The sequence below is a fragment of the Acanthochromis polyacanthus genome, chromosome 1 (assembly GCF_021347895.1).
Source record: "Acanthochromis polyacanthus isolate Apoly-LR-REF ecotype Palm Island chromosome 1, KAUST_Apoly_ChrSc, whole genome shotgun sequence".
NCBI classification, from domain to species: domain Eukaryota; kingdom Metazoa; phylum Chordata; class Actinopteri; family Pomacentridae; genus Acanthochromis; species Acanthochromis polyacanthus.
The window spans coordinates 22,483,440-22,508,313 of NC_067113.1; the positions used below are offsets into that span (position 1 = coordinate 22,483,440).

The window sequence follows — 24,874 nt, forward strand, 5'->3', positions numbered from 1 at the left end:
AGTTCACTCTATTACTTGCATGAGCAATTACAGCTTGGTGTAGTTGTTTGGTATAGTTTGCCATTATTGTGTGTGTGTGTGTGTGTGCTTGTGTTATTGGGTTTGTGAGGACATAAATCTGTTTGAATGGTCATATTGTTGGGACCCGCCCTTTTGAGAGCCCAAAAATGTCCCCATGAGGTAAATCGTTAAATTGGAAGGTGAAGATTTGGTTTACGATCAGGGTTAGGATTAGGAGAGTGCTTATGATCCGAGTAAGCTTCCAGGACATTAATATAAGTTAACATGATGCCCTCTGAAGTGATGGAACAACAGCTCTGTGTGTGTCAAGTCAATTTATTTATATAGCGCAGTTAAACACAACAAACATTTATTAATGTGGTGTACAACAGTAGGCAAATGGAGCCAATTAAAACAAATGAAAAACAAGTCAATTAAAAACCATAAAACAATTAAACTATTACAACAAGAGCAATCCAGATCATTGTATGATGAATTTAAAGGGCAGTAATTAGTACTTTACACCCAGATAGAAACTGAAATTGGATCTAAAGCAGAAAAGTCAGTGAGAAAAAGTATGTTTTAACCGGGATTTGAAGAGACTCATCTCCACAGAACTGGAGGACTATCTATCTGCACTCATCATCATTCTGCTTTGGGGGGAAAAACACTGGCTTACTTGCATGTCTTTGTACAAATCACAGTTGTATTGGATGGTGCCAAGCCCAGGATACAGAGATGGTGCCCCTGGAAACAGCTTGAACTGTTTCAGTTGAATATTTGCACTCTGGGATGGAAGCACTGCCACTGAAATGACTCATTTCAATGAATGAACCAAGGATTTCCGAGAGCGGTGGAAATGGCAGGACCTGCAGACTGGAAAACTAGTAATTGATGACCAATTCTAAATTTAAGAAAAACCCAGTTGGCCCTAAGTGCCAGTCAAGATTGAAGAACTACTAAGAGATGCTGGTCTAATAACCAAAGCAACAAATGTTGGCTATTAGAATACAATTTGTCTGAGGGATAAGCTTGGGCTCATCCAATCCAGCACTTACATCTGGCACAACAATTTCCCTCAGGATGAAATAACGCATCTTATCTTATCCTATCTTATCAATATCCATCAATCCATTTTTTTCTTCTTATCTGGAGTCGTGTTATGGTGGCAGCAGACTAAGCAGGATCTCCAGAGTTCCCTCTCCCTAACACCGTTTTCCTGCTCCTCCTGAGGTATCAAGGCCCATCTGGCAAATTCTGGATCTACCCAGGGGTCTCCTATCAGTCATTTGTGCCTGGAAAAGCTCCAAATTAATGTGGTCAAGATGCATCCTGATCAGATGCTCCTCTTCCTATCTTTCCTTAGTCACAATAACAGAGGAAACCCATTTCAACTGCTCACAACAGTCCAGAATGGAAATAATGAAAGCCTTGAGTGACCTTGTAAATCTTTAAATGAAGGGAATGGTTTGACTTTGGTTAAATATCTTGGTTCAAAGGAAACTCTGTTTGACTCCTCAAATGATCTTAATATGCAATTTAAAAAAGAATCAAAAATATTACCAAAGTTAATTGCATGAGGTTCGAATTTAGTGGTACAGAACCAAGATATGATGAAATACTACTTTGTGACTCTGGCAGATGCAAAAATTATTAATTATTCCTTTCCTTTCCAGACTGTCACCTTTCTTCCTGAAGAGGTTGAAACGCACACCATTTAGCATTTAATACCCATTAACGCCAATGATGTGGCCTAATTGAGCCAAAGCAATCAGAGTGCCTAGCCTTTTAAGGGCCAACGTAAAGTGAACTTGAGGCAATTTCTGTATATTATGGCCTGTATGACACCGTAAGACAAAGGTGAGGGATGAGCAAATGGATGGCTGTGAGTGACAGATCCTGTTCTTACAGCTTAACAAAAGTCTTCTCCGTGTTTCACTTTGTCCTTTTTCTACCTCTTTCTATCTCTAAGCTCTCCTTCCTTTGCTGGCCAACTGCTAGCCTGTGGCTCAGTAAAATTGGACAGGTGAAGCGGGACAGCGGGGCGTCACTGATACAGTTCGACAGAACTGCGGGCTATTCAGAGTTCGATCAGCTCATTAAGGGAAAACAGAGGTGAAAGTGTACCCGTTTTAAAAGTAGTTCATGTGTCTGTACCATTGCTATATTTGTTTTGCTATGCGGCTGTAGTTATTAAGGTGAAATATGTGTTTTGTCTTGAAAGAAGACCGCTCCGTACTCCCTTTCGTCTTTCACTGCACGGATCAAGCAGCAGGCCGAGAGCAGCTCGACTGGGTTCAGCAGTGTGGAACACCTATTCCGTAACATTCTTTTCAAGATGTGCTGAGGCTGAAATATGAGCATTATGAACCTGTCTTCTGGTTGAGAATAGATTCCTCCGCAGGCCTGTAAAGTTGCTTTAGCTGGAGACATGACTTACAATAAGAGAGGGTGCAAGTGTCCTTGTGAGTTTCAGAAATCAATTACACTATGTTTCCCCTGTGGTTCACAGGGTTGTATATGTATATGTGACTGTGTGTGTGGGAAGTATGGCTGCTAAAACCTCCACTCTGATCAAGTTTACACTGCGACTTCAATGAAGTAGAGAATATAGCACCTTCAATCAGCACAGTGTGAGAATACAAATTCGGTTAAAGATTCCTCCTGAGTTACTGGCTGAACTGAATAAACAAAGAACGCACGTATGTTGACATGCACAAAGACACAAACCAATAAACCCGCATGCACAACGAGTCTTCACTCACATCACTGTGGGGTATTAAAGTTCAAAGTATGTTAACCAAACATATGTGTGTATGAGTGAGCATTCGTCTAGAGGAATGCTGTCAGTCGTCATTCCTGTGCGTCTTTCTCTGCGTGTGTAGACAGGCTGCGTCTCCAGCTGGGTTTGTGACAGAATGGGTACAGTAGTACAATATAATACAAAACAGCACCGCAGTTGCCACATCACTCAAATCATTTTTTCCCCAACCTCTCAAACGGAATTAGCAACTTTCCAAATAAAATCGTAGCAGGGAAGAGACACCGGCTTTCAGATGCCTACTGTTTCTGGACCGGAAAATGAAGCATTTAATATTTATACTCCAAAATATCTTAAATATCTAGTGAGACTAACTCACGTTTGAAAGCTGGCTATGAGAAAGCAAAAAAAGCAGCTGGACTGGTGGACCTTTTTCCGCCCAAAAATCTTGTGAATGTGCAGCAGAATCTACTCCAGCCGACATAAATCTAGGTTGGCTTTAGCTTTTTTTCTCTGTGAAGAACAAACTTTTTAGTCAAGATTCAAGCATCATGGGGAGGATGAATGTTTGACAGACAAAACACAGATTTTGGGTGGCGTTCCAGTTAAAATCAACGGAATATTTAATGTTTTCATTCATTTTGAAAGAAGCTTTGAAAACATAAGACAGTATGCACTAAGGATTCCTTGTCAGCTTTGAACAAAAACCATAAAAGAAACCAAAAAACAACAACAATGCTTGGATACAGTTTTAAACATGCTGTGAAATTTCGACGAGGAAGTTTTTAAGGAGATGGATAAAGACAGAGGTTTGGTTTAGAGGAGAGGTGGGAAGCAGAGAAAGAAGGACTGATAAAGAGGTGAAGCTGAGAATGTCAGGATGACAGCCCCCCTCAGTTTTTCATGCAGGACTCGTAGGTCGGTATCATATATTTGATATTGAAAAAGGCATGTTCTCCTCCGTACAGCTCAAACATCTGCAGGGTCTCCTCGATCAGCTCACCAATGTTCTCTCTCTTCCGCTGGCTGTAGTCGATGCCATCTCCAAGGTTTTCTAGGGACAAGGAGAGACACAGAGGCAGACAGAATGAGGAAAAAAAACAAAGATAGCGGATATTTTAGCACAGTCTGGGTCATCACAGACTGTGAGGTCGATGTCAGGGCTCACAAAGCACCACCTGTGGCCGGCACCACAATGCTCGGCTCCAGACTGAGTCGGCAAATGCCATCCTTCCGTCTGACTTCAAACCCAGTGGACAGACTGAATTTAATTTACTCCTCTTATGCCGCGGCCTGTTGGGACTGAACGGCAGAAGAGTTTTTAACTGTTCAGCTGAAAGTTTAATGAGGCGGCCTGCAGAGAGGAGAGCAGCGTAGAGGACACACGAGTTAGTGACAGCTCTGCAGTTGCACAACGCCGCACTGATGCACACGAGTCATGCTTCGCAGGTAGGAATGTGTGTGTTTGTTTGCGTTGCAGCGAGTGTGCAAGCGAACCGATAAAACACACGGCAAAAATGTTCAATAATGCAAAGGAGCTGGCCTGCTTTTACAGGTAGGAACAGGTGTGATCAATGCCAATTTGACTCTGAAAGAATAATACACTCGTGGCCAATCAAAAGACAACGATGAAGCTGCAGAGCCTCGGCTCCCCTGGGACACACAAACACACACAGAATGTGCAGCAAAACACACAGAATTGTACAACAGAAGTTTCAGCGTGCTGGGGGATCTTGTTATCGCGAAAACATTCCTGAGGTGTCCAGCCTCCACTCCTACCTGCTTCTTCCCTTTCACCAGCAGGCACACTTAAACACACACACTTAAACACACACACACACACACAGATGGTGACTTTATCAGCACACAGCAAACTGCCAATCTCAAGCCACTGCACCGGGGGTTGAAAACACTTTCCAGAGGAATGAGGCACGCACAGACACACACAGACACACACACACAGACGTCCAAGTTTGTTGCAAAATAACCCAACTAAAATATCCTGGACAGAAAAAGTGTTTTTTTTTTTTTATTTCTGGAGGCTACAAAATGAAACTAAGAAAAGCAAACCGGTCATTTAAGTTAAAAGTGCAAAGTGAAAGTGAGACCCCAGAATAGATTTGGATCCAGAAGAGAAGAGAAAAGAGTCAAACATACAGTGAAAAATTAACAGCATCACTTAAAGGAAGACCTGACAGCCTCTTCTTTCACTCCTAATTAGACTCGAAGAGAGAAGAGGACGTTAAACCTCGCCACCATTTCTTCCAAACACTCCATCCTTTATTCTCTCTCAGTCTTTTCTAATCTCTCATCTTCCCCTACAAACTCACCCCTCCCGTCTTTCTCCTCGCCTTTCCACCCATCCATGGCCTCCTCATTAAAACACAAAGAGAGCCAGTCCCATAAAGTGGGCTGTTAAGCAGCAACACGTCTATGATCTCAGTCTGCTGCACTTGCTTTCTGCTCGGGACTCAGTCATTTTACATCAAAGCAATTTCTCCAGCCATGATTTGACCGCTGGTTAGCCCGAGCGCGTTGTAACTTTTACAGCTCTGGCTTTATTTAGCAGCTATTTACTGTTTTCCCTTCAGAGAAACAACAACAATAACTGCATACGCTGAGGAATGCAGCCTTTAAGGAAAAGGCTCCTGCTCATATCTAAACTCGGGTTGTGTTTTTACTCTTGGGCTACCCACAACACAGGCATTCGCACCCTACTAGTTAGCAGAAATCTTAAATAGCATCAAAAGTGCAGCCATCTGAGCAATAAAATGAAAAAAAAAAACAGGCTAAGCAATCGGGAATCAGGGAGGTTTGAGGACAACAGTAGGCTGGGATGTGTGTAAGCTGAGGCAGGAGAGCGGCGGAAAGCGGAGAATAAAGCGACAGGAGTCAGCCGGGTCACTCTTCCAGTCTGTTTCGGCTGCGTTGGGAGTGTGTGTTTGGGTGTTTGCATGCTGGAGTGCAGGCTAAAGAGCCAGGCCTGCAGAGAGTCACCCCTCCTCTGTCAGAGTAGAAATGAGCAGCCAAAGCTAGCCCAGAGGGAGAGCTTGGCCTTCAGACAGAGAACACGGGGAGCTGGGGGAAGAGGTGCGGCTTGGGAACCAGGCGAAGCTCAGACCAGTTTACTGAGGCCTGGAGGGGGGAGCACGGAGGTCCCGCACGGGGGGGATTGTTGCTGTTGCTATACTGAGCCTTTCAGCCCATCCGACTGCATTTCTCAGTGCCGAGCTGCTGGGAGGCCAGTGGCATCAAAAGGAAGAGGGCAGAGGAATTTGCAATGATTCTCAATATTTAAAGAGCAGAAAAAGGGGGTGAAGTGTGTTTAAGAAGGAATGGAGGAAAAGGATGGGGGGGGGGAGGGGGGAGGGGGGTGAGGGTGTTAAAAGCTGCCTCTGCAAATGTCCTTCAGCAAAACAACTTCTCTTTCTCGCTCTCCTTTTTTTCCTCTTTTCTACCCCACTCTGTTTTTTTCTTCTTTTTTTTTTTCTTTTCTGCTTTCTGCAATATCTGCAACCCTGGGCAGAGAGGGAGAAAAAAATCTTTAAAAACAATCATAATAAAAACTCCCGCCTTGTGAACGGAAGGAAAAGGGCCCTAGCAGGAGTTGGCCGTCTGCTCCTGTGAGGAAGAGGAAGGGTCGATACAGACGCAGACGGGGGAGGATTCTCAGAGCAGCGACATTTGATTCACAGAAGAAGGAAAGGGTGCTTTGTTTCTAGCTTTTATGCTAAATCCGCGGGATCGGGAGGGCTCTTTGGCACATGAAACGGTGACGTGAGGGAAGGGAGAGGTGAGATCTATCCATCTATCTATCTGGCTCTCTCTGACTCTTCTGTGATTTCTTTCAAACCACAGCAGACCAACTCTAAACTACATACAACAGCTGCAGCCTTCCTCCTCCTCTTTTTTTCTCCTCCACCCTGCTCTTTCTCCATCCCTCATTCCCCACGGACCTAGACAACCTGTCTTTCCACATCAAGCTGAAGACAAGCTGTCACACATGGAGGCAGCGCTCACAGTGTTTCTCTAAACTGCGTCTGAACGTATGGACAGAAGACTTCAGGGGCATGTTTACTGCTGGCAGACAAGGTCTAATGATGATTAGCTGACCTCTTCATTGCTTCATTTTTTCTTTACGCCTCTCTGAAACTAAAACAGAGCTGCGCTATAACCCCTGTCCTAAGATTCCTGACTGAGGTTAGCATGTATGATGTGTACATTGTGAGGTTATAATCCTCGTTCATGCCACACCGGCTGACACACACGCTGCAGCGGCTTTGGGAAGTTTAGCTCAGAATTCCAGAGCTGATTCAACACAACATCAACCCACCTGCCTTTGTTTCTAATCAACTTAACCCTGATTGTGGAGGTTCCTAGCAAAAGCAGCTTACAGAGAGGGGCCCCCCCCGACACAATAGCTCTTTGATCGCAGCAGCCAGATGCAGACGAGAATCAATGAGTGCGAGAGACCCGTTCTATTTTTTTCTTTTCTTTTTTTGTGAGTTTGTTTGGCCTTCTTGGAAGAGGGAAATGGAAAAATGCAGGTTATATGTGAAGCGGAACAGCTTGAATTCCAGGAATACTTTGGCCGTGGCTGCGAGACCGAGGGTGTTATGTGTTGTCATTCCTTCATATCACCAGCCTAATAACTCCGTCCCTGTTTTTCAGCTCTCTACAACAGCATAAAGACACTATGTTTCCATCTCAAATCATCCTAGGAAATCACCAGTTAGCCACAACATTAAAACCAGCTGCCTGATACTGCTTAGCTCCCCCATGTTCCTCCACAACAGCCGCTCTTAAAGTTTCCTGGTGTGTCTGGAACTGGGACTCCCGCAGCTTTTGGTCCTACATGTTGTGGCACGATGTCGGAGTGGATCAGTCTTGGTAACATACATCCAGCAGATGCTCATTCAGATTGATATATGGGGGTTTGGAGCCTGATTCAATACCGTGAACTCTTGGTTGTGTTCCTCAAGCTATAACTGGGCAGTTTTGTGAATATGGTGGGGCAGATTGTCCTGCTACTGCTGGGGATTGCTGTTGATATTGGCTAGTATGCATTATGTCTAATGTACTTCATTTGTCAGTGGTTTTATTGAAATAGCTCACTGGTGTTTAACAATTGCTAAAAGAAATTTATAAATGAAAAACTTTCCCTATTAAAACAACAATCAACATATACCAGTAGTGTATTAATTAGGGTTGGCATTTATTGTTAGATTTTTTTAGGAGTGGCTGCTTTTTATGGCACATTTTTTATTTCATCTTGATAATTTAATGGTCTGCCTCTTTCAAATTTTAACTTTCTGAATAATTAACATGTAAATTGCAGTTCAAAGTGTGTACTGACAGGGAACTGGCAGTTGGAGTTGTGTATGTGAGAAGTAAGTTAGCATACGTAGCTCAAGTGCATGCTGACAGAGATGATGAAACGATTGTCAGCCGCCATAAAGTGTGCAGATAGACCCAAATTACAGCTATGTAAATGCTTTGTACATGTTTGCTTCCCTAAAAAAAGGAAATAAAGGCAAAGTTCATGCATCACTGCAACGGTTTCACTCTGACTCTCCTCATCACTGCAGAGTTAGTCTGGACTTTAAAGGCCAATTAGCAGCAGGAGAGAAAACACATAGCCCAAGACCAGAGATCTCTTGATTGCAGATCTGAAAAAGTAACAGGGCTCCTTACGTGCTTGTAATAATTTAAGAGTTGAGCCTCCTAAATTGACAGTGTTGTGTTAAGAACAGATAGACTATCAGAGTAACCTTAAATGCATGAGTTTTGGACAAATTCCTGTGCAGGTGTTCATGATACTAACCATTTGTGAACTCCGGATTGATTCTGTTCCTCTGGGAAAAGCAAAGAACAACCCTTCCTCACATGCATGTTTTGATTAAGGGTGTGATCAGAGAGGAGGGGTTGTCCACAGACCGACCGGTTGTCAACATGTTTGAGGGACACAGAGAGAAAGAGTGGGGCACAGCTGTTCGCTGAAATTAGATTTTAGTAATTTTAAATAGTAAAAAACAACATGTGGTGGTCAACATTGACACTGTCTGGGAAGCACTGCCTGGATGCCATTGTTCTCTTTTTTAACCCTCATGTTGCCTTCATTTACGGGAACCAAAAATATTGTTTCCTTGTGTGAAAAAATAAATAAATCAGCAAAAAAAAAATTCCTAAATTTTTGAAAATTTGAAAAACCTTCAGGAAGAAGAAGAAACATTTTTTTTAATATTTCTTTTTTCCACCAAAACATTAAAAATTTCTCCAAAAATGTTAAAAATGGGGACATCAGAAGTTTCACTGTGAAAATTTTTTTTTTTCCCCACATTTTCAAACTTAAAAATGGGTCAATTTGACCCGCTGGACGGCACGAGGGTTAAACAGCATCAGACACATCTGGGAATATATTGGCAATTGTTGGTTCTTTGATTGATAGTGGCTGGTCAGAAAAATTGACCCTAATATTTTTAACCATAAAGTTTAGACAGCTTTTTGTGTCAGTTGAAGATGTAAGATGGCTTTTCCCTCGAGACTACACTGTATTTATTAACTGTCACACTTCAGTTCCATCTTATCAAAGGCTAAAAGATTAATAAGACACAGATACATTGACGATCATGTTCATACCTTTTTGTTCCTCATCTAGACCTTTTGGATACTTCTGTTTGTTTGTTTTTTACACATATCAGGCCATAAGGACAGGGAGAGAGAGCAGCACATGTGACAGAGGGTGTGTAGGTTTTTTCAGGAAGGAGGTGATGGGGAGTGGATGAGACCACGGGAGGAGGTCTGTGCTTAACAGCATGGCTCTAATTAAAAGGGCCTCACAGTTGGGCGCCAGGCAGGCCTCTCATAAAGAGACTCACACTCTGGCAGGGAGGTGGGAGAGACCAGGTGTGTGTGAGAGAGAGGGAGGAAGGAGAGCTTGAGTTTATGTGTGTGTGGCTAACCACAGGTGTCTGTGAAGGGAAGGCAGGAAGACAGAGTGGAGGAGAGAATCCTAACAGAGTGCATGTAAATGTAATTGGATACACTGCATTTGTGTACACATACAGACACATACATGACGGGAGAGAATGAGCGTGCTGAAATAATTACATGTGGCAAGAGAAGAGGTAGAGAAGAAGTGGGAAAAGTGCTTAATGTAGGCGGAAAAATATTCTGGTCCTTTAGGTAGTAAAAATAAATTAACAACACAAGTAATTTACATCTTTGAGCTTATTCTGTATGTGCACACAGTATCTTCAGAGTAAAGCCATTAAAATGGAGGACATTTTAAGCAAAGTACAACAGTTTCATTATGTTCCACCTCTGCCTAAACCACTCTTCTCTCCCTCTCACTGGTTATTCCCCTCTAGTGTCCTCAGCCCTCTTTTCCCCCTAATGGATTAGCAAGAGGCTGATGGACAGCACAGCTGGGGCTCTCTCTCGCACACACACACACACACACACACACAAACACACACACATATACATAAACATACACGCACCTGGATCTGGGCCCATTCCCACTTTGTAGCTTTTCCATCACAACCTCTGTGCGTAATCAATAACAACATTTCAGCTTAACACAGCTAGTCCCAATGAGGGCTGCAGCTGCAGACACATCACATTACACACACACACACTCACACACACGCACAGATATCCACATGAGATTGCAAGCGCAGAAGTAAAACAATAGGCTTATGGCCAGCAGTAGTTTATTAAACCTCCAACCCCTACACCAGGCATCATCTGACTGCTCATGCTTACTGAAGTCTAACCTTTGCTGTAGGTCAGTGATCTCATTTTCCATGTGTTCATCCAGCCCAGCAGCGTTCAGTCTATTGGCTAGTCTCAGCACAGTACCACTTCAACCCAGTGAAAGTTGGACATCAGCAAAGCGGTATGCCAGGTGGAAGAAAATGTGTCAAGGTCAGACAGCCCAGCAGAAAGTAAGACAGGAAGAATGTGTAGACAAGGTTGAGACAAAGACGTAACCTGCTGAGGATGCTCCTGAGCTGTACAGGGGCTAAAGCTGTTAGATTCCTATCGATCTGGGTCCCACTGGCTTACTAGTCTACATCTGTACGTAGGTATACAGGAATTGAATTCCAATTCCACACTTCCGCCAAAATCACGCCGAGTCTTTGGCTAATCTTTCCTTCGAAATCCCAGGCTGTGGGAGGGATTCAAAGCCATGCTGAGGCAAGGTGAGAGAATCACTCTTCCACACATCACAAAACACTTATTTTGCTCATTTCTTTTTCAATTAGCCAACTAGACCTAGCCATGACCGAGAGCAATATCGGTTTGCACCATTTAGTCACGCTTTTAATGCACAAAGAGGGCTCATCTTAGATGATGGATCAATGCTATTTTCCAAGCTGTTACCATGTCCATTATTGTTTCAATTACCACCACTCAGATAATGGCTATCCCCGTCTCATCTTATCCAATTGGAGCGTGATACATGCACCTCTGAATCAGCTTCAGTATGCTTGTCACAGGTCTAAAGGAAAAGAGTCATCTCATGTTATGTTCACAGCTATATCACACTGATGACGCTTAGATGGGCAGCCAGATTTTAATTATTTTCAAATTAGATTCCACATTGTTCAGGGTGCACTGGTGAGCGTTGAGACAAATGATCACGGTGGCCTGCTGTAGCAGAGGTTTTAATCCAGCCAGAAAATGCAGGAAGAAAACTTTTTATCACAAGCTTTGGCTAGACGGAGAGCCATGCATAACTCAGCACGGCCTACAGACTCAGACCGCAGAGCAACAGCAAATCTACATTTTGAATTCAAGTGCACTCCAAGAGGCTGCAGCTGCCGAGGCTTCAATAATATAGAGGTTCACCGTGAAATCTTGGTGTTCTCATGGAAGAAGCACGGCCAACATACCATTTCCTGTCCATTTTCTCCCAAGAGATATTACAGTCAGGGACTACGGGATAACAAAAGAAAACTACTGTGTTGTGGCACATGCTGGTTCTGTCACTTGCAAGTTAAAGGTTTCAAAAATACATACCAACATGATTAAAAACTGCTGTAGCTGAAGCCATCTTCTGCAGAAGATAGAAATATATAATTCAGGGAAATTAGAAGGATTCAAAGCTTTTAACGGTGCACACAGAGGAGCCACCCTTTAGCCACTCTGCATGTCTGTGTCTCTCCCCGGCTGGGAGGAGAGTGTCAGTGCTGTCAGGTGTGAGTCAATGCCGTCAGATGCGATCTCATTACACCAGCTTACCTCAAGGTTAGCAGTGGGCTGCTGGCTAGGCACAAAATCGATCTGCACCAGGGACAGGCGTTAAAGGCCACCGCAGTGCGCACACCCGGACACACGCCAAACAAGCACTGCGCTTTGAAATGCAAAGGCGTATTAATACAGGCGTAGGCACGTAACAAGTGCACTATAGAGAGTACAGCCCTTGTGAAACGGGCGCAGATTAACATATTTATACGTTGCAGTGAATTATGTTTTCTTTACACTTTCTAATGCAACAGGAATTAGAAAAAAACACTCCACTGGGAACCATATCTGCCTAGTCTTCTCTTATCTTTTTCATTTTATTTGTATAGATAATGAAAACTCCCTTATCATCATGACAAAAGTAAACAAATTCAAAATCATTTCTAGCACTTCAAATACAGTATTGTATTTTTCCCAAGGGAAAAACTTGCACAAATACATCACATCATACACATTATCTGACGTAACCTGTGGCCCACAGGTTACGTCAGATAATAACATCCTTGACAGCAAAGTTCTCTAATGATATTGCCTCTTGTTATATAAAGCAAAAATACATTGACTCAGATCCGATAGCAGAGAATGTCTTCTAAGATGAAACTTGTTTGACAGAAATCCAGTAAACATTGACAAGTTTTTGCATCTTTCAATCCGTGGCATCATCAAAGGAGACGTCCACCTCTACATGTGTTCATCTGGAAACGTCATGATTCGTCAGATCTGAGCACAGAAACGTCAAATTAACGGCGGTGACAAGCAAAAAGTAACCAACAGGGGATGTTTAATTCCTACTAAGGGTGGTTTGTGATTTCTGTACCAGAAAATAATACTGAAGGAATGAATATTAATAGGAAACAGCTTGGCTCGTGTACCTTTGATCTGGTAGCAGGTGTCCATACGTGGGGGATACCGGCGGTGTGCAAAGGCTGCCCGCCATCCCTACCTCTCACTTACACATATTAATGGGTACAGAGAGCATATGTTTAAGTTGACTTTATTTTTTTGTGTGTTGAAAGATTTACTTTGCTAGAGAAAAAGAGGCTACTGAATAAAACATACAGCGCAGCGTGGACACAGTGTGGCGACTCGGTTTCATTAACACCTCCACTGTGCAAGTCTGGACGCACAGATAGTTTATTTATCCTCATATTACAATCTAAATACTGTGAATAAACAGATTAAAGTGATATCGGGTTGATGCCCTGTGGTGACATCTTGTAAATGCCATAAAATCAGGCAAGGGAAACTGGAAGAATTTGCTAATGGAAGACTTTCTAGGTGCTGCTTTTGTTCGATTTAATTAGATTTTTTATTTTATTCCCTGCTGGCCGTGATGTTTGTGAATAGAAAGTAAGTAAAGTGGCTCTATTGGTTTTTCTGCTACTTTTTGAAACTCCGTTCAGTTATTATGATCAATGCATTCTGGAGGACACTTGCAGGACTAAAAGATGGCCTTAATCACTTTACAGTGACATTATTAATTATCATTTTAAAGCATTGAATGAAAAGAATTACTGCACCATGTCAAGGCCGGCGAATGAACATCAACTATTCAGCTGTAGCTTTCAGAAACGCCACAATTAGTCGGCATGAGCAATGATGCCATTGTTGAAAATGTGTCCACATCAATATCTTTAACCTCCATTATTCTTACTTTTCAAATTGTATAGCAAATGTTTTTCTTCAGTATTGTGTAATTGTTGCAAACGGGAGCACTTCAAAATAGGACAAAATGCAAAGGTTTGGCTTGTGCACTGTGTACAGCTTGGATGTCAGACCATGGCAGCACACCGCAGTGCACAAAAACCTACACCATTCAGCACACATGCACGTTTACCACTCCCAACAAAGCTGTTCTTATTTCCATATTGTTCTGTTTCTATCGTCGGCTATATTTTCCTCGAATTTGAAACTTGTACCGAAGTCACAGAGCAATAAAGCAACAAGAAACAAAAGTGTTACTTTAGCTGTAAAATATCCATGTTGCACTTTTTTAAAAACATACACTGAATCTTTAGGTTTTGTTAACGGTTTTGATGGGAACTTGAAATTCATGTTGGGAGCTGCACTAGTTATTCAAACTATAAACCCTCTATTTTTTAAATCATATTGGAGTAAACATTTTAGCACATTTCACACTTTGATGCATTTTGCCATGACATACAACTCGTCAAAATGAAAAGAGTTTAATTTGAATGGCCATTTTGCTTTGCATTTTGTGGAAAAATGAATGGTTTGTTCTACTAATCAGTAAAATAGTTGATAGATTAATTGATAGACAACTGCTAAGTGGCAGACCCACTAGTTTTAGTGACAAACAGATGTGAAAAAAAATAACAATGGAAAGAATCAAGCACAGAAAAGAGTTCAGATTAACAGAACAAGAAGGTGTCACCAAACAAACCAATGTCAGGTCTCACATGATGTCCAAAAAATGAAAAGAAAAGGATGAAACCGTCTTTGGAAGGTGGAATGACCTCGGTAGCAACGTGAAGAAATGGAGTCAGAGGAGTCGCCTTTGTAAAGACAGCACATGTCCAGACAGAAGCTCATGTGGGTTTCAGGTGGAAAAACTGACAAAGAGGGAGAGACGGGAGGAGAGAAGAATAGAGAGGAAGAGTGACAGCGAGAGAGGAGGTCGAGCGGCGGCGCGAATTCAAAGAGCGATTCCATTTGTCCTCTTCAGTCGGCACAAGAGGACCATTTGAAGTGACATACTAATTTAAGTCAGCCACAAATCAAAGTCTATCATTGATATTACCTTAAAGTGTGGTGAGGATCCTCTCTGCACTTCACATTTTTGCAAGTCATTGAAGGGAATGTGATTGTAGTTTAAACATCAAAAGAAAAAGGTGTGCTTTAGCTCCTCAGACGCTCTGTATTATCTCCCCTCACCTAAAACAGTGTCATTACAGCAGTGTGTAAAAACAATGACACACACACACACACACACACACACACACACACCTGCCTTTGGACAGTCTCACACACACACACACACACACACACAGACACACACACACACATTTATGCCCATACGCAGTGATGGGCGATGTGCCTGGCTAATAAAATCACTTTAGTCTTCATAACTACTTTAGCCTTGGAAGCTGCCATCAATGGAAGGACGAACGCACACACACGCACACACTCATGCGCAGGAACGAACAGCGAGCGGTCCAGCCCTTCCATTAGCCTAATGAAGTGGCTCCCCAAGATGGATGACATGACATCACCTCCACCACCAATCACAATATCACCCCTAAAAAACCTTCCACTAAAAGCCCCACCCCTCCCCCGACCCGCCGCCGCTCCCCCCCTCCAATGCTTACTGCACCAAATGGACGATGAGCATTCCAGGAGCCCATTCTGCCCACTCACAACACTTTTATTGGTCTAGTTATTTATCTCTTTAATGCAATTGGCTGGAGTGGATGCCTATGGATGTGGAGAGCTAGTAAATCACGGTGGGCTCGGCTGGCGGCGTGATTAAAAGAACTTTGGCTCAACAATGACAATGGCACCAAGCGGGCGGGTATGACGTCCGTCTGCATTCAGAGCAGGAGCAGGGAGGGAGAGGTGACAAGAAGCTCCTACAGGACACTGACAAGGAAGAATAAGAGCATGTCCACAGAAATGCAAATGTATACATGAAAACGCGCTCTCCATTTAGACAGAAAATCAAGCTGAAAAATGAAGCCACTCTCTATTAAGTAGATAAACGGGTCAAAGGGAGCATTTCCGGATGCTGATGTGATATACGGACATGAGGTGCATCACTGTCATCTGCTAAAGGTTTAAGAACCTTGACCTGCTGGTGCTCTCAGGTCTTCATGCTTGCTCTGGTGACAAACAGCTCTTTGAAAATGTCCAGAAATGTCATCAGGCTCATGATTCAAATTCTCTTTCACTTAAAGGCGTAGTATGCAATTCTAAAACGATGCACCTTTGATCAAATTCAGCAAATATCCCCTCAATGTCCGCTAGCTGTCTGTTCTATCTGCGAGTAAAAATAAATAAATAAATAATAATTTTTAAAAAAAAAAGGGAAACCAACATAGTGGCTTGGACAGATCCACTCTACACTTATCCTGTGCAGGTTTGTGTGAGGGGGAGAGGAAGGAGGGAAGGGAGAGAAGGACAGTAAATTCAGACATGTAAAAATGCTAACTAGCTACACATCAACAGTCTCTCTCCACCTTTAACGGGATTTGCTTTTCTAATGTTTTAGGCATTTCACATAGATGGTAAACTGTCTACTATGGGCAGATATGCCTTTGCAGATTTTCAAGCAAGAGCTTCAGTAGATTACACCTGGATCCCTCTTTTTACTTCTGCTATTGAAGAACATCCAGGTGCCTTCTACTGAAGCTCCAAGTGTGACCATGGACAGAAAACTATTTTTTTATATTACTTTGCACATGGCTGAAAACACTTCCTGGTTGAAGAGACATAATCAAGTCTTCTTTCTCTGCTCTTCACCTGCTCCCTCCCAGAAGGACAAAGAAAAGTGTTTATGGGTGGATAGATGCAGGTACAGGCATCCATAAACAGTCAGTGTTTTATAGGCAGCGGCGAGGCCCAGGGGTCTGTCAAGGTTTACGAGAGCTCAGGCCCTTTAAAGGAGGAGTGTTTAAGTGTGGTATTTACATAAAACAAGCCAAGGTGTCTGTCTTAGGCAGACCTCACCCCGGTACGAACATGTTGAATGTTTTTCACAGCTTGATAATCAGAGACAGACACGTCAACAGGACCAGAAACAATTACATCTGTCTGTTTGTGGATGTGAATTAAAAAGACGTCCTTTTCAGATAAACATTGTGATGTGATAATTAGCATACTAACGGGGGTAAAATGCAAAATGTTTCTAATTTTAGGTACACTTTGTTTACCTGAGCAGGTGTGACTGCAGTACATCACCAAAGCTTCTCTGAAATTAAAAGCATAAACTGTGATAGCAGATTTCTTTGCAGCACAAGCACATGCAATTAAGCACACAGTCTCACTCAGTTCCAATGTCAATTTGGCCTCTATCATCATTGGACTTTCCACTGGCCAGCACTTTGTGCCTTCTGCCAGCACTATCCCTTTTTCACCAGCATTTATTTATATATTTTTGCTCCTCTTACTTCACAGAGGGAAAAAAAAGGTGGGGGATGTGACTAATGACAACACAATAAACGCTATGGAAAAAAGGCTTAGCTGCACAACGGGACGGTGCACGTGTGCTTGCGGGGGGTTGTATCTGTGTGTATCACCTTTACAGTATGTTTACTTATTATTAGCAGATGTCCCTGCCCACCGGGGAAGGTGCAGTCCAAACAGAGGCAGGAGGGGGAGAGCAGAGGAGGGACGGGAGGATACAGGGAGGGCTGAGGGGTACCGAGATGTGCTGGGACAGCAGCACCACCCCGATGTGAGTCATAGGACACACTGTCAGCAGCCATCCAACATCACACACTGACTCATTACACTGGAGGAGAGGAGATGACAACAGTAGCCATGATCAAGGAGAATGGAAAAGGCACATCAGTGACGGACGGACAGACGGGATGCAGTCAGCATCAGCAGTTATGGTGGTGGCATGTGTCTAAGTCCTGCAGAGATGGTGGAGCAACAACACTCAAATGTTCAGAAACGCAACAGCATGGAGATTTTCAGGCAAAGCTCTCCATTTCTTTTTCTTCTTTAGTGATTGCCGACACACACATTGTAGTACAGGGAAAGGAAATATGACCATGAAGATTAAAGGAGGTGGTCAGGGTGGATGGATGGGTCAAGGAGAGCGTTCTTCACTTCTTTTCTGACTACTGTTCAACGCTGGCTTCTTTCAATGCCAAATACCATTTTCCCTTAACCCTCACCAAGTTATCTAGGTGCTTAAATTTAATCAAAATATGGATGTGCCAGATGAGGAACTGGTTGTATTTCTGCATCTGTGCAGATCTTGATAAGGGAAATATTTAGGGAAATTATGAACAGTGTGTAAGGTGATTCAGTTAATGTGTTTAGTTGAAACAGGTTTACTGCGTCTTCACAGCAGGTGGAGAAATAAATCCTAAACACAGTTGCTCTTACCACAAAATGTGTAATTAACAACTTTTTAACCCTCCTGTTGGCCCCATTTACTGGCACCAAAAATATTGTTTCCTTGTCTATAAAAACTCCCAAAAATTCAGCAAAAAATTCCAATTATTTCAGAAGTTTCCCTTTAAAGTTTTATTTTTAGAAAAATCCCCCAAATTTGGCAAGAAAATTCTTGGAAATATTTTCAAAAAATGAGTAAAAATCCTCCAAAAAAATTCCTAAAAATATGCAAAGGGATTGCATATATATCAGTAAAACATTCACATAAAAATCAACCAAAATCCAGTGAATTTCGCTGGATTTTGGTTGATTTTCATGTGAATGTTCTTAAGAAACATTTTTTTAGCATTTCATATTTTTACCGTCAAAAAATGTTCAAACATTTTGAAAAAATGTTGAGAATGTGAACATCAGAAGGTTCACTCTGAAAATATATATATTTACCACATTTTTAAACTTTAAAACGGGTCAATTTTGACCTGCAGGACGACACGAGGGTTAATCGACATTTGCAAAATTGTCTTGTTCAGATGCTCATCTTTGTTTGTGCTTTTCTTCTAGGCTCAGGATTCAAACAATATAGAAAGTGAATATGTAGTAGTTCATTTGGAAGACACAGATTTAAAAACATTACTGTGGAATTTGGCTGGGATCCGGCTGGTTTGAGGCCTAGAGCGGACAAACCTACGCAAAAGTAGGACCGGTGTTGCTTTAGTCGCTAAAATTATCTAACTGTTGCCAGCCATTCAGAGACAGAGTCATGCTTCACTTTCATTCAAATGAACAATTATACTGAGCTCACTTATACCAGACTGTATACTCAGTGGGACCTCTTTAAACTTCTTCTATAGATTCGGTAACGGCATGCCGATGCCACCGTGTGCAACACCCACTAACAGAGAGCCTAATTATCACAGCTTCTTCTAAAAGGGGAAAAAAAAAAAAAATCACCACCTGGTGTGTTGACAGGAGACAAAATCATAAGATGTGCCGTAACCATCTCAGGTGGGAAGCAAAGTGAATTTCCATGATGCGGCGGATTTTTAGAAGAGATACTTGTGTTTTTTAATTATGCAATCATCTTACATCGTGTCCCTGCTGAGACTGTTCACACGATGAAGCACTAAATGACAGAAACACACAATTTGCAGCATTTCTTTTTAACACCTTTTAGCGTCATTTTCTGAAGATGTGCTGAATTTTTGCAACAAAAAATACACCTTTGGAATATCCAGACATCTGATATTTGTCTCTACAGGTTAGAATGCTGTGTGTGTATGGATATTTGTGCATATGTACGCCGGATAGCATGTTTGATTTGATTAGGGCTCTGAGATTTGAATTATTCCAGTGTTATTCACTCCCGCAACAGACACCTTCATGTCACATCCATACATCACCACGCAATTTCAGCACAATAAACATCCCCAGATAAGCAGTGTATTTGTCAGGGGATATGTTGGCAGGTTTTATTCATAAGATGCGTGTATGTGTGATGCATGTACAACACGGCCAACTGAAGCTTGTTGCTTTTTCTCATCAGACGCTGATGTTTGTGTCCATGTAGTACCTGGGCTAAGCACTGTCCCCCTGGCCAAGTGGAGAGCAGAACCATTAGGTCGGCTGAGAGGCGACCATTTATTTGGCTCTTTTCTGGCTGTGGCTGTATTATCTGCCGTGATGCCATTTGTCTGAGACCAGCCAAGCCGCCGATGTGTCCGGATGGGGGGGGGGGGGGGGGGGGGGGGGGGGGGGGGATGAATGATGGGCTCCGAGACACGGCCAGTTTTGCTTCGCTGACAAACTGGGGCATGGGCTGGAGGGATGAGGCGAAAGAGAACGAAGAGAAAGAGCGGGGATGGGAGGTAGGGGGCAGTGGAATGAACGTACGGGACACACTGCGGTAGCCGGTCCGCCAGAGGACACAATTTACAGCACCTGTTGGCTGTGATTGATCAGAGGAGGAGGAGAGCGGGTAATGGTGTGTGGTACGGTGTGTGACACGGGATGAAGTGATGGGATAGAGGAGAGGGTTAAAACCAGACAGAGAGGAAAAATTGAGTGTGTGAGAGAATGAGAGGGATAGGTGAAGGAGGATAATAAGGACAGAGTGTGGAGAAGGAGGAAACGGAAAGAGAAAGGGACCGAGATATAGAAGACGTAGTAAGAGAGCAGGAAACGAATATAGAGAAAAGGTCATTGGTGCAGGAATGTGCGGAGAAAAAAAAGAGACACAGAGGGAATATATATTTGTCCCCTGATGGGAGAGTGTTAGGAGTCCATCTGAGGAGAAATGAGATCAGTAGCTGACTTAGTGGTAGAGGAAGACTTTGCTGCCCTGAAGCTTACACACCGACTCAACAGCCTCTCCTCCGACTCTCTGCTTCGTTCTCTGGGCTCATACAACCTGCAGCACATTTAATCTGCCGGACGATTCTGTGCATGCGTTCAGGTTTGCGTGTGTGTGTGTGTGTGTGCGCATGGACACCCGCAAAGTCTTATTACCCAGGCCCCTGTCCCACTCCACCTCTCCATCAAATGACTCGGGCGGTCTCCCCCACTTGCCTCTCCTCAGTATCTCTTTCTCTCCATCCCAGCTGAGACCACAGAGGAATCTCCTCATAGAATCACCCACTAAATCATCTATCCACCAAACAGACACCTTGGCAAACACTCTTACTGTGAGCTTTCATTTCCAATCTAAACACACATAGAACAGAGGGTGTATATGTGTGTGTGCGCACATATGTGTGGGGAGGAAGCCAAATAGAAAAGCAGCATCTCTGTTTTGTCTGTATATGTGACCAACAGTGGATTTATTTACAATCATTTACAGCCAAGCACATCTGCAGACCTTACTAAACTGCTTTCAAATGAATGATTTACCAAATCCGGTAGACTATTACAACCCGTTAGCATCACACGTTAGCTAGTTTGTGGGGTGCAACATGTTTGAACTCACAGTGTGTGCATTCTTAATAAGTTTGATCTTGTGTGGGCAGCCTATACGCTGTTTGCCCCACACACTGATCAGCCCATAAAGCCGGAGGGTGAGCTAAGGTTGCACTCAAAACCAATAAACACGCTACTCCAACCGACACACACTTCCACAGCGTACAACACAGCACTGATCTTTTCTTCCCAGGAAATCAGAGAAAGACAGAAGCAGTCGTGGGCCCGGTGCTGGTGACGGAGAGCGCCAGAGGGGAACTCGTCAAGGGAGGAGAGGAAGGTGAGCCATATGGGAGGAAGATTAGAGTGCCTGGAGGCTGCTGAGGAGAAGGAGGAAGAAAAGGAGGAAGAGAGATGAAACGCGTGAGGAGCACAGCGGAGGAGTAAGCTAGTGGTTAATAGTATCTGACTGAGCTTACACCGCCGCTGGGCTTACCTGATTACGGCACAGTGCTGGAGGACAATAAAAAGGCACGGATTGTCATGGGCACACACATAAACAGTGTACTCAGCCCAGGGGTCCAATGGGCCGCAGCAGCAGCAACATTCAGGATAGATTCGTACATCAGAGTGGACTGTTTATACCTACAAGTACTTCGGTGTTGCATAAGGTGTGTGTGTGAGTTACACTGGAGAGGAAGAAATACATCAGATGTATTAGTGAGCTCACCAAAGCTATTCCTCCCCCTCACTCTTCTCTGGATCCAGAGCAATCAACCATAGGCTCATATAATACACCCTCTCTCCTCGCTCAAACTTTCCTCTTGATCTATGTTTCATGCCTCGACTGGGGTGTACGAGACGGAGTTGGAGTGCGCAGCGCTGCGGCACTCGCACAAAGTCGCAAAATTATCCTGGCTGTACAGGACGAGGAGGAGAGAGAAGCTAATTAATCACTAGTGTCTCATTTTCTCTTTATATCACCCTCATTTACTCTATGGCTCTTTCTTGTGTGTCACTCCTCCCTCACTGGTGATCCGTCTGACTATATGGTGTTGGATGAGAGGAGCAGCGATAGTTGGTGGTTTTTTAAAGGCTTATAGAATCTGGTGTCCTTTTTTTTCCTTTACAAGTGGATGCCAGCTTCATTTATTCTAAATGGACTGACCAATTCTATGCCAGTAGCATCCAGCTGAATGGTTATTTTGTCATGAAGGTTAGAGCTGCATGTGATACGGAGAGTCAAAGCAGCTGGTTTTCTTTCTACACAGGCTACTCTTTTAATTAAAGCTGAAATGAGCAGAAATTGGTTCAGCAAAGCTTTTGTTACAGGATTTATCATTTAAGTAAATTTTTAAGCAAAACATCACTCGATTTTCTATTCTAGTTTCTTAAACGTGAGGATTCTCTGCCCTTTTTCCATTTTTAAAATGAATTTTCTTAATTCCTGTTTTTCAGGCAAACCAGTCATTTCAGTTCATCATACTGGACTTTTCAAAGATGATGATAAATATTTCTCAGAATGAACAATCAATCGATTATTCACGAAAATAATAAGTAATGAAACTTCAGCCTCAATTCCAGCTGTTCCAATTTTTCTAAAAGCGTCGCCTCGAACTGGTGAACAAAAATAAATCATAGCACACTGAGAATCAATTCCTTGTAAGTTATGATCTCAGGATTAGGTCCTTTATTTGGAGTATCACACTTTTTAAAGTATGCTACATCTTCAGAGAAAAATACTTTGACTTCCTTGCCCAACAGAGAGGGACACGGTAGAGTCGATTAGTCATTTTTGGTGAAGATCATTTATATTAATAACAAGCGAGACTGCGCCTGCAGCTGTGCCTCAGCTCGTGTCCCTGTGATGAATGCTTTATTGGTTGGTGCCCAGTCTTTCTTGAATATTCATTATTGGTACACACATATAGATTTTATGCAGTCATGGGTTGCATACAGTAATTCTTTTTAATCCATACAGGAGAAAATAATTAAATATTTACGTGACGTTACACACAGAGCAAAACGTTGGATTGTGTTATGTGGATTCCACAAAACACACTCCAAACTTCAATATACGAACTTCCTTCAAACTACATCCACTTCAATATGGGAAATTACTACACAACCCACGGGCCTCCTTCAGTTGTATCGTGCAGAGTCGCAGCTGGATATGGGTGTGAGTCAGAGGGAGGCAGATGTACGGAGCAAAGTAGGAGTAAGAGGTGGAGATGAGCCAGTCAAAAGTTATGAAATATGCCCCTTGAATAATCGCCGACCAAATCAATTTGTTCAACGTCCAAGAGAAGCGGGTGGACTACAGAGGAATGTGTGGAGTGGGCGGTCGCTCGGCACATCCAAGTCCATATCTCAGACAAACACAACAGCCAGAGAGAGCGCCTGGGTGCAGAGAGAAATGGCCAGGAGGGATGGGACCGAGGAGAGGAACACGCACTTGCAAACAGCTTTTTTTTTAAAAATTCTTTTCTTTCTTTCATTCTTTTCTTCGTTTTTCATACATACTGCAATGCACATAAATTTCCATATTTCTGGAATCATTGAGCACTTCCAACTTCATTCAGGCTTCATACATTTTTAAAAGTAACTACTTGATTCACGCTTGGTTTGCTATTGTAGTGTAATATTTTTAGGTACAATATGCTGAGAGTAAAAGATGATATAATTATGGCAAGTGCTATTAAACTGAAGAATAGAGTTAAGATGTGCATGAAATACATAACAATGAAGGTTCTAGTAATCACTGATGTTTTGATGATATTGTGTGTGTGCCTGTGGAGGACACACACACACACACACACACACACACACACACACACACACACACACACACACACACACACACACACACACACACACACACACACACACACACACACACACACACACACACACACACACACACACACACACACACACACCTGGAAGATCATAAAGTAAAACAAGAATTTTTGGTGTAAAGACAAATCGCATGCTTTGTAGAAAAATGAAATATGGAGTACTCAAAACATAATGGTTTATACTTAAGGCAATGTAACAGTTAAAAATGTATAAGAAACTTAACAATGCATGAAATCTGACAAAATAATAGAGGTGAAATATGCAGAGGACTAAGGCACAGTCTGAACATGTTCTCTGTAAAACATGACCTAATGATAACCTAATGCACATGTCCTCTGTAGGGTGTGATCTAGTGGTCAAATACACTGTCAGTCCAAAAACAAAGTCGCACACTCTAATGTTTCGTTGGACTGCCTTTAGCTCCGAGAACAACACACATTCACCATGGCATCGTTTCAATACACTTCTGCAATGTCACAGTTTTTATTTCTGTCCAGAGTTGCATTAATGTTCTACCAAGATCTTATATTGATGATGGGAGAGTCGGACCGCTGCGCAAAGTCTTCTCCAACACATCCTAAAGATTGTCAGTGGGGCCGAGGTCTGGAGTCTGTGGAGGTCAGTCCTTGTGTGAAAATGATGCTCACGCTCCCTAATCCACTCATTCACAAAGTGAGCCCCATGAATCCTAGCATCGTCATCTTGAAACGTGCCCATGCCATCAGGGAAGAAAAGCTCCATTGATGGAAAGACCTGGACCACATCATCTTCTTTCAGAGCTTCAGATTTCAATCTTTAAGCTATCTAGCAAAGTGAAGCTTTTTTTTTTTTTCTGATTAGCCACATTGATCAATGGTTTTCTTAGAGCTACACAGCTGTTTAGTTCCAATATTCTGAGTTCTCCTTTGCATTGTGCATGTGGAAATGCTCTTACTTTCCCTATTAAACCTAGCCGTGACTTCTATTGTTGATTTCCAACAATTATCCAAGAATTTGCTCCGACCATATTTGTTCTTCAAAGATGAT

At 42.8% G+C, this 24,874-nt stretch overlaps 1 protein-coding gene across 2 annotated transcripts in view; it reads right to left on the reverse strand.

Moving 5' to 3' along the window:
• Positions 1 to 320: 320 nt before the first annotated feature.
• The window catches only part of pacrg (PARK2 co-regulated), a 153,223-nt gene continuing 128,669 nt past the window's right edge, over positions 321 to 24,874 (reverse strand). For both annotated transcript variants that reach the window (XM_051953630.1, XM_051953626.1), the window contains one exon: positions 321 to 3,815. In XM_051953630.1, the coding sequence (XP_051809590.1) occupies positions 3,655 to 3,815 (161 nt within the window). In that variant the 3' untranslated portion in view covers positions 321 to 3,654. The remainder of the gene's footprint in view (positions 3,816 to 24,874) is intronic.